This window comes from Crinia signifera, chromosome 4 (assembly GCF_055691185.1).
Source record: "Crinia signifera chromosome 4, ASM5569118v1, whole genome shotgun sequence".
NCBI classification, from domain to species: domain Eukaryota; kingdom Metazoa; phylum Chordata; class Amphibia; order Anura; family Myobatrachidae; genus Crinia; species Crinia signifera.
Window position 1 is genome coordinate 205,692,660 of NC_139220.1, and position 19,183 is coordinate 205,711,842.

A 19,183-nucleotide genomic window follows, 5' to 3' on the forward strand; every position below is an offset into this window, starting at 1 on the left:
CCCCCTGAGCTTCCCCGGCTGCTCCCCGGGGGAGCTCGATTAGATTGGCACTTGATGTGCCATTTTTTACATGTGATAAATCGTCTCGATTTATCACATGTAAAAAACCCGGGGAGCAGGGGGGGGGGCTACAGAGGTGGGAGCAGGGGGGCTGGGGACGCTGCGGGGTACACGTCTGTGTCCCCCGCTACTGGGGACGCTGCGGGGGACAGCATCTGTGCGAGGCGGTAGAGGGAGCAGGGGGGGCTGGGGACGCTGCTGGTGACACGTCTGTGTCCCCCGCTGCTGGGGACACGTCTGTGTCCCCCGCTGCTAGGGACGCTGCGGGGGACAGCGTTGAGGCGGTAGAGGGAGCAGGGGGGGCTGGGGGGGACACAGGCGGCATAGAGCCGGGCAGGGGGAGCCGGCCGGGAGCTGTCAGTAATGAATAAAAAAAAAAGCCCATACAATGAATGGGCAGCCTGTGATTGGCTGCTGAGCGCTGTCTCAGCCAATTGCTGACTGGCTGAGAGAGCGCTCAGCCAATCACAGGCCGCCCATTCATTGTATGGGCTTTTTTTTTTTATTCATTACTGACAGCTCCCGGCCGGCTCTATGCCGCCTGTGTCCCCCGCAGCGTCCCCAGCCCCCCCTGCTCCCTCCACCGCCGCACCGCCCCACCGCCCCACTAGGTCCCAAGTCGGGTGGTCGGACGTGCAGCAGGTCCGACCACCCGACGCAGATCCGATGCGCACGGGACCGCGCATCGGATCTGAGGGGACATCAAAACTAGCAGATTTTGGTCCGATTTCGGCCAGATCCGACTGATCTGGCTGAAATCTGACCAAAATCTGCTAGTGTATGGGGGCCTTAAGTCTTTAACACATAGCCAAAGAACACTTACAAATCAGTGTGAGTGTGTTTGTGTGTGTGTGGTGTGGCTGAGTCCAGCTTCACAATGGTGAAGAAACTGACCTGCATGGTGTGCAGCACCAAGTTTATCCCTGCCTCACATACCACTTTTACACCAGAATACCGGGTAGGACCCGGGAAATCGAACACGGGAAATTGCCAGGGCATGCCCTGTCTCAGACCCCATTTACACTGCAATTCAATCCGGGTTATTCCCGGGTAAGGCCCTTTCACACTGAAAACGGATCAGCCCTGTCTTTCCTTGCTGGTGTCATTAAAAATGGACCTTTGGGCTGTTTGAGATGAGGTCACAAGAAAGGGAAAAGGGAGGGAGTGGGTTCTGCTCCCAGCATTGCAGCAAAGATGGCAGACGGAGTAGCTGTGTTGCAGTTTGTGCTGTACTTTTCAGCAATTGAGAGTTTGAAGCAGCTTCTCACCCTGTGCTACTTGCTTCACACTTGGAGGAGGAGAGCACAATTCTTGGCTGAGAGGTCTAGATCTCGACACCAATATTTGTGCCGAAGGAGAGAGCGTGGTAACGCTGCTACATGCGCCTTGTGCGGGTCTCCAGCAGATGACATCATCTGCCAGAGCCGCAGAAGCACCAATCAGCTCTTCGCGCCCCTCTACCCACCAAATAACCCGGATAATGACCATTTACACCACCCTGAGCCCCGGATAAGCCCCGTGTCCGACCCTGAACATTTGCCAGGTCAGATTCCCGGGGAACAGTACCCGTGTTATTTTTTTTCAGCCCATTTACACCATGCCCTGCCCGGACTGGAGCGGCAATATCCCAGGTCCAACCTCTGGTGTAAAAGGGGTAACAGTCACAGGTTACCTGTGAACCCTGTATGTCTCCACAGCCTAGTGGGACTACCCCTCTGGCTAGTGTTGTGCCCCCACATTATAGTGGGGTGTCACAGGGAGATAATGAGCCCGCATGGGCCAGCAGCATTAAAATGCTGTTAGACTCAGCAGCTAGCTGGGATTAGACTAATACAAAGCAGACTCAGAGGGTGCAGAAGGATTTAGCCATCCTGTCAGCTAGGGTGGATATCATCACTCCTTTTCCCAGCCAGTCTAGCCAGCCTCAGAAAAGGCCCTTGTCGTCTGTGGCCCCTGATACAGATGAGGATGATATCCTTGATGAGGGGGAGGAGTTGCAGGATCAGGAGCCTTTACAAAAACAGGCACCAGTACATGGCCCTGAGCCTCTTATCAGAGCTATTAGGGAGGTCTTTGAGCTCCCTCTGGAGGAAGTCACGGAGGGTGACTCTTTCTTTATGACACACACACAAAAAAAAAAAAAAAAGCAGTCTGTGTGTTTCCCAGAGCAGGCGGAACTAGTGGGTAATTTCAAAAATGCCTGGAAAAACCCTGAGAAGAGGTTCCAGCTCACAAAGAGGTTCGCAAATGCGTACCCTTTTGAACCTGCAGGTAGAAAATTGTGGGAGGAGCCTCCCGTTGTTGTTTCCACCCTTAAGGACGGGGCTGACAGGAGACTGGAGACCACTCTCAAGTCAATGTATACGGCTAGTGGGGCCTCTCAACGTCCCGTACTGGCCAGTTGTTGGATGGCTAAGGCCATTCACACATGGTCCACCCAGATCCAGGAAGGTTTGCTGGGGGACTTGTCGGTGGCGCAGATAGGTGAAAATCTGCGTCCTATTCAGGACACGACAAAGGTCCTATGCGAGGCCCAGAAGGAATTGGGGGCCATAAATGCCCGCAACTCTGCAATGGCGGTCTCAGCCCGGAGGGCCCTGTGGCTGCGACAGTGGGTCACGGACGTGGACTCCAAACGCAGTGTGGAGAGTATCCCCTTCTCAGGGGAGAAGCTTTTTGGGAGTGAGCTGGATGAGTGGATCTCCAAGGCTACGGCTGGTATGTCCACTTTTCTTCCATCAGCCCCTCCTGCGCCAAAACGTCCATTTACCTTGCCTACCCAGCAGTCCTTTCGCGGGACTCGGTTCCGCTCCAGGGCCAGAGGTGCGTCCAATGCCAACAGAGGTGTACGGGGTAAGTTCAGGAAACCTAATCCCTCTGGCACACAGGACCGTGCTGCCACTGCAGCTACCTCCAAGCCATCAGCATGACGGGATCTCCCCACCACGGGATCCTCTCGAGGTGGGGGGTCGTCTGTCATACTTCAGCCAGGTGTGGGATGCCTCATGCCTAGATTCCTGGGCAAGGAGTCTTATTTTGCAGGGCTACAGGCTGGAGTTCGACAGACCGCCTCCCAGAAGGTTCTTCAAGTCGGCCTTCTTGCAGCAGCGGAGGACCGGATTCTCCTAAAAGGGGCAATCCAGGGACTGCTCCAGTCCAGGGTAATCCTGCCGGTTCCAGTGTAGGAGCAGGGGCAGGGTTACTACTTGAACCGGGTCAGTGGGGCCCATTCTGAACCTGAAGGATTTGAACCCGTCCCTGCGGGTGTTCAAATTCAGAATGGAGTCCCTCCATTCGGTCATTGCCAGTCTCGAGCCAGGGGAGTTTCTGGCTTCCATAGACGTCAAGGACGCCTATCTACACGTCTCCATAACAAATGTTTCTGAGGTTTGCACTGGGAAGGGAACATTATCAGTTCCGGGCGTTGCCCTTCGGCCTGTCCACGGCTCCACGCATATTCACGAAGATCATGGCGTAGATGATGTCCCTTCTACGGCAGCATCGGGTGAATGTCATCCCGTACCTCGACGACCTGCTGATCAAGGCAGGGTCGGCAGGAGCCTGTTGCAGTGCTATTCAGCTGACCAGGAGGATCCTCTCGGACCACGGGTGGATTTTGAACCTGAAGAAATCATCCCTGGTCCCAAGTCAAAGGATGCTGTTCCTGGGCATGATCCTGGACACAGCAGAACAGAAGGTATTCCTTCCACCGGAGAAGGTGGCTGCAATCCAGCAACTGGTGGTAGAGGTGTTGGCGGGCCCACAGGTGTCGGTTCACCTCTGCTTGAGGCTGATGGGCAAGATGGTGGCCTCCTTCGAGGCCATACAGTATGCCAGATTTCACTCAAGGACATTCCAGCTGGATATCCTGACGAAGTGGTCGGGGTGCCCCAGCCAGATGCGCAGGCTGATAACACTCTCTGCAACCACAAGGCTGTCGCTCCAATGGTGGTTGGAGTTTACAAATGTACTGGCCGCCCGTTCCTTTCAAATCCAGGATTGGCTTTTGTTGACCACGGATGCCAGCCTGAGAGGATAGGGGGCCGTGGTTCAGGGTGTCCATCTTCAGGGCAGATGGTCCCTGTTGGAAGCCAAGTTCCATATCAACAGGCTGGAATTGAAGGCGGTTTACTACGCCCTGTTGAAGGCTGCTCCTCTGCTCCAGGGCAGGGCTGTGCAGGTGCAGTCCGACAATGCGACCACGATTGCCTACATAAACAGGCAGAGTGGAACGAGGAGCATGCCGTGCATGAGAGAAGCTGCCAGGATCATCTCTTGGGTGGAGCAAAACGTTCTGGCATTGTCCGCCATATTCATACCGGGAGTGGACAACTGGGAGGCGGATTTTCTCAGCCGCCACAACCTGATTTGAACTTTTAATATTTATTTATTTATTTTTTTTACTTTATTTTTTTTTTTTTTTTTACTTTTACTACAAGGCCCCCTAGTGTACTTGACCACTAGGGGGCGCGATCGCCTGTACTAGGTTCAGCCATAGAGCTCTATGGCTGAACATAGTGATTTTCAGCACTTCCTATTACATCCTGCCTCAGGCAGGATGTAATAGGTATGCTGACATGGCCAGCACAGGGGTCTACATTAGACCCCTGGCTGCCATGGCAACCGATCGGCACCCTCCGATCTCGCCGCGGGGGGCCCCGATCGGCGCCGGAGGGGGGCGCCCCCCCTCCGATCAGCTATTTAAGCACTGCGGGCGCTTTGCCTGCGGTGCTTAAAGGGTTAAACGGCCACGATCGGCGAACTCGCCGCTCGTGGTCGTGAGAGCAGGTACCTGGCTGTAATATACAGCCATTACCTGCTCTCTTTCAAGCCAGCTCACTCCGTGAGCTGGCTTGATTCCCCCGCAACCGACTCATGACGTATATATACGTCATGTGTCGGGAAGGGGTTAAAGGTCCAGGTATCGGCCCTGTCTGTGTTTTTTCAGAGAAAACTGGCATCCTTACCTGAGGTCCAGACTTTTCTTCAGGGGGTGTTAAGAATTCAACCCCCTTTTGTGCCTCCCTCTGCGCCATGGGACTTGGATGTAGTCTTTTTTGCAGTCATCCTGGTTCGATCCATTAGATCAGGCAGATTTGCGGTTTCTGACATGGAAGACTGTGGTCCTGCTGGCCTTGGCTTCGGCCAGGAGGGTGTCCGAACTTGGGGTCCCTTTCTTGCAAGAGCCCTTACTTGATTTTTCACGGCGACAGGGCGGAACTGAGGACTAGGCAGCAATTCTTGCCTAAGGTTGTGTCGGCTTTCCATCTAAACCAACCGATTGTGGTCCCGTCCAGTTTGGCTCATCCAGGGATTCCCGGCATCCCTGGATGTTGTTCAGGCCCTGAGGGTCTATGTGAGGCGAACCTCTAGGTTCAGGAAGACGGATGGTCTGTTTGTGCTTTACGATGCACAGAAGAAGGGTGCTCCTGCATCAAAGCAGACTATTGCCCGTTGGATACGTACCACGATCCAACAAGCCTATGGGATGGCTGGATTGACTATTCCATCCTCATTGAAGGCTCATTCAACAAGGTCTGTAGGGACTTCCTGGGCTGCTGCTCGAGGAGTCTCGGCCTTACAGCTTTGCAGAGCTGCTACTTGGTCGGGGCAGCATACGTTTGTAAGGTTCTACAAATTTGATGCCCTGGCCAGGGAGGATTCCCAGTTCGGGCAAGCTGTGTTACAGCAGTCTCCGCACATTCCCGCCCGTTCTGATGGCTTTGGGACCTCCCCATAGTATTGAACCCCAGTATTCCATAATGGACGTTAGAGAAAATAGGATTTTAATATACCTACCGGTAAATCCTTTTCTCGTAGTCCATATGGAATACTGGGCGCCCGCCTCAGTGTACTTGTGTAGTTTCATGGCGCCGTGCTACTTCCGGGTGTACGCTCGCCACTAAATATGTCAAATAAACTAACTTAACTCCATGCCAACATGGATAGTTCATGCCTCCACTATCCATGTTGACATGGAGTTGATTTTAAATAGCGTAGCGAGCCACCGAGCGCGCAGCGTGGGCGAGCGAAGCAAGCCCCGCAAGGGGACTCAGACGCACAGGGCGCCATACTGGCGCCGTGAAACTACACAAGTACCGAATTTTCTGCTGCAGGTAATTCCTTGCTTTCTTGGGCTTGTTGCCTTGTTGAAGGTTAACGTTCTTGTATTGGCTGGTTGCCTTTTTGAACGAGTGACGTTTTAATATTGGCTTGTTGCCATATATGCATATATATATAGATATATATTTATTAAATATTTCAGTTATGGTGTTCACCATAGGTTATTATTATAGGTTTCTTCACCTATTTTGTTATGTTTGTGACGGTGTGCTGGTATGAATCTCACCACATTTACTCGCTTACTCCTCATATACTTTGCTCTACTTCGGCACAGTTTTTCATTAACTGACTAGTGGAGGGAGGATAGAGGGGAGGAGCCAGTGCACCCACACTGAAAGATCTTATGTGCCTGTCTCCTGCGGAGGATCTCTATCCCCATAGTATTGAACCCCAGTATTCCATATGGACTACGAGAAAAGGATTTACCGGTAGGTAAATCCTATTTTTTATTATGTTGCTTTTATGCTATAGTGTTCATTCCAGATCTCGCCATCTTTGAAAACACATGCAGTTCCTGTTCCCCGCCTGGGATGTCGCTGTCTGCTGTAGTGTTTCTAGCACAGGTCTGGTTTTCATATCAGTGCTGATATACAGACCACACTGTGATAGAAGCACTACAGAAGACAGTGACACCCCAGGCAGGGAAGTGGAACTGCATGGGTTTTAAAAGATGGTGGGTGCTAGAATGAACACTATGCTATAATACAATTACAATTTAAAAAGGTAAAATAAAAAACTTTTCACAAATATCCGTTGGAACCATGAAATGCCTCTGATGGCTGCAGATTGCCAGTGGGCCAGACCTCAATAGTTTATATTGTATTTTAATAATGGATATACTGTATTTTTAAGCATTAAGTTATACAGGTTTAGTATCCCTTATCCGAAATGCTCAGGAGCACGAGCATTCCGGATAAGGGAATTTTCCAGTTTTTGGAATAAGATTTTTTTAGGCATACTTACCTGTCCCCTGGTGGTGCCCGGTGGTCCCTCGGCGTCCACAGTCCATCCCCCCCCCCCCAAACTTTGTGGACATTAGAAACTTATACTACTTTTATTTTGCTTTTATTAGAAGAGCTCTCTAAATACCAGTCACACACACTTTTTTTGTTTTAGGTATGGTCTTTTACTTATCAGTGTTTTTCTGAGGAATTGCCAAAGATAGATTGCCAAACTTAGAAGAATAGTTCATAAATCACTCCTATGTTGTCAATGCATGATGTTACCTAAAGAGATCCTTATTCCACCTAAACTTCCATAAGCTACAGAATAGGGTTATGGTATAAATCATAGACAGACTCATCATAGACAGCCATATGGTCAACCACTAGTGGTCGTCGGGGTCTAAAGGTCGTCGGGGTCAAAATGTCGATATGGACACTGTCTTATGCTGGCCATACATCTACAGATTTATTGTCAGATTGGGCTGGTTGGACCAAAAACCTGGTAATGGATGAGTGACAGTTTTCCAGCATTTCAAAGCAAATGGTCAACTGTCATTTACACTCATCCATTACCAGGTTTTTGGTCCAACCAGCCCAATCTGACAATCGATCTGTAGATGTATGGCCAGCTTAAGAGTACTGCGTCCCCTCGCATGGCTCGCTGTGCTTGCCGTGCTTCGGGCTCGCTATGCTCGGCACACTATTTTATTTTCCCACCACGTCCTAGTGGATGCTAGGGCATGAAATACCACCTGTCTGCTGAAAATTTGGTTTAAAAAATGCATGTCGACCTTTTTTTTTTTGACCCTGTCGACCTTTTTTTTTGACCCTGTCGACCATTTTTTTTGACCCTGTCGACCTTTTTTTTGACCCTGTCAACCTTTTTTTTTGGACCCTGTCGACCTTTTTTTTTGGACCCTGTCGACCTTTAGAGGTTTATGATCACTCCAGAAACCCAGAATAAGTCACAGCTTGTAGCCCTATTTAACTGGTAGGGACCCAGGGAAAAAAACAGCTGTTGGGGGCTGGCAGCAACATGTAATAATGCTTACATCGTGGGCAGCTATTAGTCAGGTATGGATAATAGGGTTGACAGTAATTAGGTATAGGTCGATCCCAAAAGGTTGTCATACACGTGGTTGAATTGGGGAAAAAGGTCAACACATGAAAAGTTTGACATGAGTTATTCACACTCCTTTTGCAGTAAATTTTTTGATTTATGCACATGGACCCCCCAATGAGTTTACCGTGTACTCCTTTCACTAGACATGCTTCAGGACAGCTGCCCCCCCCCCCCCCCCCTTCACTACCGTGGCACTTGGCAAACTCTACCGAAGATAGTAAAAATTGGTAAAACCGTGTGTCGGCCTCTTTATGTTGACATATTGACCATGTCTACCAATAGTGGTCGATCTTGACTGTCGACCTAATGCATGTCGACCCAAAGTTTGGATCATTTTTTAGTCTGAGCAGAACATTTTTATACAGTAGATGGTATGGTCCGTATTTTGTACTTGTACCGTCCCTTACTGAACATATCCAGTAAAAATTATTTGCATCTAATGTGCCCCAGTAGTTTAATATCCATCTCATTGCGATTTATGGCATAAATTACTATATTACTATATTAATTAAATTAAAGGTAGCTCTGCTGCTGGGACAGTCTGTCTTAACAATCCATAACACTGCCGATTCTGCCTCTCATTTGTTAGCGGCAATAATTTACATGGCCGTTTTATTTTGAGTGCATGTATAAATTGTGTTCACCTAAAGCACTGCCGTAAGATTTCTAATGGAGAGCTGACGGTTTACTGTATGAGTATTTTGGTGTGAGGGTTTGAGGGGTGGTTGGGGGGGGGGGGGGGGTGTCTATTTCTGATCAGTTATGTAGCCTAGTGCTCAACAAAGAGTATTTCAGTTATTAATATCAATCCTTGCCCTGATTACACTAGGGTTCTGGTTTTGGACTTTGGTCGGAAATGTATATACACAGTACTGTGCACAGGTTTGAGCAGGTGTGGTTACAATGCTGCAAAGTAAGAATGCTTTCAAAAGTGTAAATAGTTTATTTCTTACCAATTAACAAAATGCACAGTGAAAGAACAGAAAAAAAATCGAAATCAATTCAATAGTTGGTGTGACCACTTATACCCCTTTTACACCAAAAATGCCGGGACCCGGACCGCTGCGCCGTGGGCGAGCCCAGCACTAGGGTTATCTGCTGGGCAGCCCCCGTGTACCCCCCCAGCCCCCGTCTGGGAGGTGAATGGATGCCGCACACAGGCATCCCTTCACCTCCTCTGCTGCCTCCACTGCTGTCTGCGGAGTATAGCAGACAGCAGCGGAGGCTGTGTCTGCCCCCCGCCCAAACTGCGGGCGCTGCGGTCCACAGGTTGGCCGTCCCCCATTCATGTAAATGGGAGCCGGGTCGGATGACCCGGCGTACCCCTTTACACCGCCCTTTACCCAGGTCAGGACCTGGGTAGAAGTCCCATGTAAAGGGACACGGCGTGACCCATTTACACCGCCGATGACCCAGGTTTTTACGGTGGAGTAAAAGGGGTATACATGACCATCACTACTTCTAGGTACACTTGCAGTCTTTGAAGGAAATCAGTAGGGAGGTTGTTCCAAGCATCTTGGAGAACTTTAACCACAGAGCTTCTGTGGATGTACGCTTGCTCAAATTCTTCTTTCTTCATGTAATCCCAGAAATACTCCATGAGGTAGAGATCAGGGCTCTTCGGGGGTTATATCATCACTTCTAGAATTCCTTGTTCTTCTTTACACTGAGGATAGTTCTTAATAACATTAACTTTATGTTTGGGGTCGTTTTCCTGTTGCAGATTAAATTTCTCGGCAATCAGATGCCTCCCTGATGGCACTGCATGATAGATAAAGTACCTGCCTGTATTTCTCAGCATGAAAAGCAGCCCCAAACATGCAAGGAATGCCTGCAGATACTAATTGTTGTACCGCTCTTTAGTTAACAAACTCGTGATGACGATATCGAAGGGAAGTAAGCATGATGTGTTTTTTTCATCTGTAGCACTCCTTGGCCAACTACGGCATCTATGGTCCTCAACATTGCCTGTTTCTAGAAACATCTTGAAACCCTAGTCTGCTTTGCCCTGAAATAGACTGCTGATGCTGTATAACCACCTTGTGCTTTGTTGCGGTGTTCCATCTTTCCATGGTGTATAACCTGTGACTTGTAAATTTTGTTCCACGACCTAACTTTTGTAGCAAAGTTTGGCTGTACCTCACCCAGTTTAAACCTCCTTGAAAGCTGTTTCTGCTTCAGGTAATTGTTGTGTTTTAACCTACATATGAAAATGATGGCCATTATCACCTGTTTTGTATGATTGGTTTATCATACACCAGACTATAACCTTAAAAAATACCAAACTTTATGCAAGTGTACCTAGAATAAGTGATGCTGTTTTGAAGGCAAAGGTTGGTCACACCAAACATTGATTTAATTATGATTTCTTCTGTGCATTAACTGCATTTTGTTACTTGATAAAAATAAAGTACAGTGTGAACACTTCTATATGTTAAAGCATTCTTACTTTGTAGCATTTTTCCAGCACACGGCTAAAACTTTTGCACAGTATTGTGTATATAAAATATATCAGTATGTACATTAGTGTTGTATTACCTGAGGAAAATAGTTACTCATCACCTTTTCTCAAACTTTAATATGGTCTTTGGTAATGTAGTGTTGATAAAATAACATTTGCCTTGTAAATTATTGAGAATTTCACTTTTGAGAATATAGTGGTAAAAAATGCTAAGGGTGGGGGTTGCAAATCAAAACCTTTGTGATGTACACAGATGTTACAGCAATCTATCTGTTATGTCTGCAGAATCCAGCTACTATCACTAGAATACTTCTGAGTCATTTCAACTGGGACAAGGAGAAGCTAATGGAGAGGTAAGATAGCTCCTTTATGTGCGTAATCCATGAAGTAATGACTTCCCATAAATGTGTAGTATAAATGCACAAAGCTGCAACACATAAGACTATTTACAAGCAAGAATTCAGTAGATATGATCAGTCTATTCCCCGTGCAATGCATGCGTTTAAGTAACGGCACAAGAAACCTAAGCAGTGTAAAAATGTGTTGGTAAATGTACATGAGGCAGAAATATGGCTGCTGTGCACAGACTGCCTTCTGTATATGAGGTAATGAGATACTGTCTCTTATGAATGTGAAGTTGTTAAATGCTCAATGGTACATAGTAGACATGAGGTGTTATCTCTGTTGTATTAATACCTAAAATAAATGTAAATGTATAAATAATTTATATTGAAAATACAGGTTTTTACCCTGGTACTTATTTTGTTTAGATAGCTTGGTTACAGCAGTTTCAAATACATGCGTAAAAACACACAAGGCTCAGTTAGGTGCGAGTATGCAGGCTCCCATATAAACTTGTGTGCACATCAGATAAAATTCGGTACAGGAGGTAAGAGCGCAAATTACACTTAAACTACAGAAAGTAACCAAGGAGAATTGTGCGAAAAAGTGGGAAAACTGTCCTGGACTCCCAAGAAAGTGACAACAGTGATGGCAAAAGCATGTAGAAGGTTGTTAGTGGACCTAAGGAATTTGCTAGTTTTTTTTTTAAATGGGTCAAATGGCTGAATGCAGAGTTTCTTTTTTTGTTTAATTACTTCAAATTTGCGGTGCATGTAAAATGAAGAGACTAATTTTGGGTTGGTTTGAGGAATTTTTTAACACCAATAAGGACATGTCAACATTTGCCCGAGTAAGCTGTCTAAAGGGTTCTGAAGTAAGTACAAGTTTTTACCTGAAAATAAAGATTTTCCCTACCTTTTCATACCCTCAAATGGGTGTGTACAAAATTACATGAAAGGATGAAATCTCATCACAAGGGCTCGATCTCGATTTATGGAACAAAGTCCTTTCAATAATGACTTTAGCAAGGGCGAAGGGTACTAATACTTATTTGTGAACTATTTTATATTGTTTCTCTACTCCGAGGTCAAATAGGTATTGGGATCTATCAGGGGAGCATAGGAGCAGTTTTCTTAAACAAAGAGGTACCAAAACTTACAGTTGGAGGCACTTAGGACAATGAGAAGGTAGCAGACATTAATGTGGAAGTGTGCAACTCATACATAAAAACATGGACTTCAGAGAAGAATGCTTAAATATTTTCACTGCTGGCTGTGCTAAGGTGCCAAAAATGGAATGTCAACATCCATGATCGTCCCTCTACATTACAGGACAGAAGCAATATGCAATCAATCAGAACAGCCTGAAATGTACAATTAGAATGTAAAAATTGTAAAGGAGCATGTGGGGACCCCATTTGCTAAGCCTAGAGGCCTGCCAGCTTCATTTCTCTTTGTGGTAATAGCCGACACACTAAAGTTCAGCCGGCTGAACTAATAGCCGACATATTCAATTGTGATGATTTTTTGCACACTTTTCACCATGAGTTTTTTTTTTTTTTTATTATTCAATAATTTTTATTGTGTTTTTCAATAGAACTTTTCACCTTGTTTTAAAGTGAATTTCGATTTTGATCTATTCAGTAAAAGTTAATTTTTAAAGTTTTCGGCATGGGATATAAACATGTGGATCGACAAATCCATGGTTTTTTGCCAAAATTATGGGAGGTTTTCTTTGTAATTTATCGACCCCCCCAAAAAAGGCCGAAAATGCAAGAAAAAAAAAAAAGACTACAAAAATGGACGTAAACACCCGCAATTGAATACAATAGTGCCAAAATAGTCCAGTTTTTTCACTTGGGCGAAAACCGGGACTAATTGAATACCCCCGTAAATTAACAAGTTGAGAGGCCAAATAATAGCTGCAGATTGGGAAGGGCCAAGCTTTAAGAGGCCTTAGGCTTGGACAGGTTACCATTGTGGCTTATAGTCGTAAGGAATACTGAAGAATGCCAGGGAAAATATTCTGGGTGGATAATCTACAGAGTATGGGGAAATCCAGAACTCCAGATACTTAAATTTCAAAGTTCTGTCCAGGAGGGTGGGGAGGCTAGTGCAATAGAGCCACAGAGGGCAAAAATACTGGATTTTGACCAGTTAATCAATAGACCTGCCAATTAATGAAAAGTAGTAACCACCCACAGAATGGAAAGTAGAAAATGATGTGTCTGTCAGGAACAGAAACACGTCATCATATAGTATATGATGTCCATGACAGAGCCAGCTTGCCAGCTGGCATGTCTGGTGCAGAGTAGTCTGCACCAGGTATGCCAGCTTTTTTATGGCTGAGCAGGGTCAGACAGGTCTGACTGGTGCCCAGATCAAAGGGTGCTATACTATATCCATTAACTGAAACCCTAACAGCAAGGCAGGAATAAAATAATTGAATCCAAAGGATGACCTTAAGAGCTATGCCAAACTGCCCTAAGATACATCCATACTACAAAATAGAATATATTGGCAGCTTCAAGTGACACAACCACTGGCCTCAGCTCATGTTATCCAAGTGTAAATGATAGAACAGATGGAGATTCTGTGTGGTAGATTGCCCAGATATGAAAAAAGTCTGACCCAGGTGAACTAAGATGGTAATGACCAAACTGTAATGTAATTTAACTAAATTTGGATGTTTGTGGAGAGCAGGTCTGTATGACAGTAGGGGGTCTTTACTTGGTTCATGGTGTACTACAGCTTCTTACACAGAGGGAGGGAATACCCCACCATAAAAGAGCATGTTAAAGGTCTCCAAGAGGCGAGGGATGTTGAGGTTATTAGTTTTTTTTTGTACCTCCAAAGGATATCCATCTACCCCAGGGGGCCAGGTCCAACTCCTCTGTAGTAAAAGGACTATCAAGGAAATCAACATAATCTTGGGAGAGCATGGATAGGGTGACCAAAGCTAAATATTTGCAGAACCATATAATGGAATAGGAAGTTCTGGACGTGTACAAGTTCATATGATATTTAAAGAAGCAATACTTTTTTGTTTTCAATATTGTAGCAAAAACTTCTAAAGCTCTTTAATTACCATTGCTTTTCTGACCAATCAAAACATTTAAATTCATCCTATTGTCAAATACTTCATTATGTTAAGGTGATTTTGTGAGAGATGTACTAAGCTTTGGAGAGTGGTAATGTGGAGAGAGATGAAGTCCCAGACAATCCTCTCCTAACTGCCATTTTACTGGCTGTGTTTGAAAAATGACAGGAGCTAGTTGGGTTGATACTTTCTCCACATTTATCGCTCTCCAAGGCTTGGTACATCTGCTGCTCTGTACTATATTGTGATGTTTTGTGGGCAGCTATTTTTCCTTGGTCTCCTTCTTTCCAAAAATTCATTATAGGGTATACAAGAGAGACTTATTTTTGCTAGTGTTCACGCTAGGCTGTTTAGCAGAGCACCAGCTGCACCCTGCCAGATTTTTAAAGGGCAAAATGTGCCCTGCCCCTCTAGAAGTGACATGCTGCAACAGCCCTCCATGCACCCCCACTGGTGTGCTTGCGGGAACCACTGTAGATGGCAGGTTTGCCCCTCCCGAAATAACGACGCTCACCATGCCCCGGTCTGCACCCTACTGTGACTTGGCCTGACCTGCCCCCAACTGTGACATTAGCTGGCCCGCCCCCATTTGTGATGTAAAAAAAAAAAATAATCAAAAACAACATAGACCTAGAAGTCAAGCATAAAGAACATTAAACGCAGTGACAGGAAAAATACGATATAAATATCCCAGACATGAGCAACTTTTTTTTTTTAATTGAGTAATTTTTTATTGATTTTTTCAAAAGAAAGCAAACAAAACAACAGACAGTAGTGCTACCGTAGATACATATAGGAATTATAACATATCCATAATTGTATACACACAGGAAAATATTAGAACATACATACATAATCACGCATATAAATGTAAGGATATATGAAGTGAATATTGACCCTCCAGAACAATGATCGGTAGACGATAACCCAGTGGCGCCATCCGGGTCCTCGTGGAACAGTAAAGTGTAAGGAGGTACAAATATAGAATCGTGGCGCATGAAGAAACATTAAACACCATCAAGCTGCAACACAAAACAGTCAACAGTCGAAAGCACTACTGTCTACACTAAAATAACCCACTATCCCCACTAACAATAAGAAAGAAAACCACCCAAAAAGCCGAAAGTAAACCTCCCACATAACCCCCCACCCTGTACAACCCACCCCCAACTCAGGCATACTTGGAGCCCTTTAACCATACTTCCCCTATGCCTATTCTAAAACTAACTCTAATAGCTACCCCATTAACTACCATTAACTAGAGGAGGGAGTAAATCAGTGGCCCATATCTAAAGCTAAATTAAGATATTCCTTGCCAAAAAAATCCAATTTACCCCTCCAGCCCACCCAACTAGAGGATATTTGCCGCATGTACCGCCAGGGGCAATGGACATTTGATAATACAATGGAGCAGACGTTGCGGTGCAGAAGGGCAATTTGAACTGGTCAGTGCCATCTATATCCAACCTAACGGATGTGTAGAACAGATTCCCATATCAATTTTAGTGTATAACACAGATTTAACATAGAAGGAGCTTTAAGTCACTAGAACCTCAGTTTATGAAGCAAATATAACAATGAGCACAGGGGTATGAAACGAAGTCCTGCCAGGCTCTCCTCTTCCACAAAGCCATAAGGAGAGCAGTCCCTCCATCATATACCATAGCTTCAAACATTTGTAAATGAACTAAATGGGAGCCAGGATGTTCACGTAACCAAGACCAGGAGTTAAAAACAACCAAAATAACCAATAGACGAAGTGTCTGGAGGTTCCCGCCAGCTTCCACATGCAGTACAGGGAGATGGTAGATATATGAAAATCAGACCAAGGTCATCAGAGAGCACTCCTCCATGGGGCAAGCAGTCGCAGGATCTGTGTAAGCTGTAGGACCACGGCCACAAGGAATAACTTCCCCATCAGCAACCTCATATTTATCACTAGTATAGGAGAGGAAATTTGCTGAGACAGGGTAGGAATTGTCCATGTAGCACGAGGAGGCCATTAGAGAGAGCTCATCCAGGGAACAGTATGGAGCCTTTTCAGTATGGGCTGTAGGTCCACGGCCTGGAGATATAGACCTGTCAATGGGAGTACTGGAGATACAAAGGGCATCCCCCTGCACTGCAGCAATCTTGGCAAGCAGTCTATCAGAAGAGGCATAAATAGCCTGTAGAATAAGCTGTACAGAGGCTGCCATGTCGAGTTGTATAGGAGATGCAACTGCACTTAGGGCATGTAGGGTAACAAATATGCTGGTGCACAAAAACACAAAAAGAAATTGTGGTGGCTAGCACATTACCAAGCTAATAGCTGTTTCCGTGTAGCAGATAGAGCACTCCCTCTCCCTAAAACATCAAGGATGATGGTGCCTGTGTATCACTGTGTCTCAGCTCCTGGAGCTAAAATGGCTGTGATCCCCTCCTCACCTCTTCCCAATAAAGCAGGCTTCTGGTCTCTGTGTGGAAGGGGGCTCTTGGTATAGAGCAGGGTGTCAGGTGTGCCTCCGTGGTTGATAGGGAGAATACCAGCAGATGTGTGCACCCCGCGCTGTAGCTCCAACAGTCTGCGTCTCTCCACAGTATGCAGCAGCAGCAAGATGGCGCCTGCACAAGGTCACAGGACAGCACAGCGGCTGTCTCTGCAGGCTGACAGCGCGCCGCTCACAGCAGAGCCTCCACTTGGTTCCCGGAGTGTGCCCGGCACCTTCACACCCCCAGGGAAGGGTGTGAAGTCGGTGAGCGCTTGTAGAATGGCAGAGCAGGATGGATATATCAGAGAGCAGTAGGATTCAGCTGCCTTCAATGTCTGCGGTAGCCACGCCCCCCCTTCCATGAGCAACTTTTAAACATATATAGGCATATAACCCAAGACTTGTATAAAATACAGACAAATATATAATACTTGGATGTAAGTATAAATGACAAACACAATTAAATATAAAAGGAATACAAATGGGTGTCTGGCACTTACTCACCAGGCAACGTAATGGGGGAGGATCACACAAAATAATTTTGAGTTTTATACCACTGGGTCAGAAGAAAAATATGATGGATCTGAACTTACATTGAGGTTGGCAAAGTTGCAATGAAATTTTCCCAAATATCAAAGAAGGAAGAGGCCACCTCCACCGTCCCATGCGCAAGATAAAAATAAGAGAGGTTGTCTAGCAGAGGGATACGGATGTAAGGTCTACAATGTCTAGATCGACACTCAAAAGCTTGAAACCAAAAGGCGACACACACTAGGTCAACATTTGCAAAAGGTCAACGTGAGTTTCATAATTTCTTAATTTTATTGCCGTTTTCATAATTTAACATCTACTTCGACTGGGAATGGTACAGTGTGGCGAGAGCATCGGTGACAATCGCAGTGAGCTACACATAATGTCGGCATTGACAACAAAAAAATTGTTACAAAACATTGATGACCTTTTGCTTTTCTCTGTTGTTCATTTTAACCTTTTGACAGTCTACCTAAACACTGTAGACCTTAGAATCCACACCTCTTGTAGACCGCTCTTTTGCCACCGCTCTTATAGCAGGCAATTATTTCCTACTCCGTGCAAACTAATCTCATTTATTAAGATTTATTAACCTGAGTTGTTCTAATGTAGAAATGAGGCCATATATTTATCCTTTATTTATAAAGTGTCAACTTAGAATGCGCACTATAGATTGAGGTGATCAAGTTACAAACCACATACTGTACAGTAACACGAAATACAATGTATACTGTACCTGACCAACTGATTAGAGTAGCAGAGTAACCATTTTAAAACAACAGAATCTGCAGCAGCCATTGGTGACTTGCATTTCTGTGCAGCTATGGTAGGAATGTGTTGAGAAAATGGAGGATGAAACCTGAAGTGGTCATTGTAGAATAGTTAAGACAGTCAGTTGCTGGCAGCCACCTGGAAAGACCTTCTCTCTTGTGCTACATGGACAGAAACTGCATGCTCAGTATTTTTGTTTGGTATCATAGTAACATCGTAATTAAGGTTGAAATAAGACGTTAGTCTATATAGTTGAACCTATTTGACTTGTAACTACTGACTTGAGTAAGTCATATCTTTAGGATTCCCTTAGTGGCCAAAAATGTATCCAGTTTTGAATTAAATTCATTAACAGTAGTTGCTGTAATCACCCCCCACCGGCAATGAGTTCCAGAATGTTACTGCTCCAATGCTGAAGAATCCTTCTTAATTCATTACGGAATTTTTTTTCCTCGAGCCTCAGTACATGCCCGCGTGTCCTAAGTATAGGCCTGTTAATGAACAAATCATCCCCCAGTTCCATGATTCCCAATCCTGTATTTGAACATACTAATCATATCACCTCTCAACCTCCATTTCTCCAGTGAAAACATATTCAGCCTGGTTAGCCTATTGCCTTGTACACATGGGGGAGATATATTGCGCAGCCATATATTGCTGAGCAATATGTTGCTCAGTTTCTCCTGTTGATCAGCGACCAGAGATGGTCGCTGATGAAAAAGAAACTGCCGGGGGAGCCCGGCTGTGGTAATCAGCTGGTCGCAGGAGCATGTTCCTGCGACCAGCGATCACCACAGGGGCAAAAACGGGAGCGTGCACCCAGCGATATATCGACAGTGCACACTTCCACTGCGACCATATTTCCCGCGATTTTGCACAAAATCGCCCCCGTGTGTACGCACCATTACTTTGTATTCTAGTGATTCCAGACCTTTTACTAGTTTAGTCACCCTTCTCTGTACCGGTTTCAATTCATTTATGTCCTTTCTAAGGTTCGGCGCCCAGAACTGAACACAATATTCCAAGTGTGGTCTCACCAATGCCTTGTAAAGGGGCACTGTCACATTGGCATCCCTTGAATCCATTCCCCTTTTAATGCATGCTAGTGTGCGGTTTGCTTTGGCTGCTGCACTTGAGAAGTGTGCACTATTACCAAATTTATAATCTAGGATGACCCCTAAGTCCTTCACTGCAGAATTCCGTACATTAATTCCAAGTAGCTTGTTAATTTTTGTTTCCATAATGAATTACTTTACAT

General features: G+C 45.6%; 1 protein-coding gene across 2 annotated transcripts in view; it reads left to right on the plus strand.

The window, feature by feature from the left end:
• The window catches only part of ARIH1 (ariadne RBR E3 ubiquitin protein ligase 1), a 74,624-nt gene that overhangs the window by 27,929 nt on the left and 27,512 nt on the right, over positions 1 to 19,183 (plus strand). For both annotated transcript variants that reach the window (XM_083183544.1, XM_083183545.1), the window contains exon 2: positions 10,997 to 11,064. In XM_083183544.1, the coding sequence (XP_083039670.1) occupies positions 10,997 to 11,064 (68 nt within the window). The remainder of the gene's footprint in view (positions 1 to 10,996; positions 11,065 to 19,183) is intronic.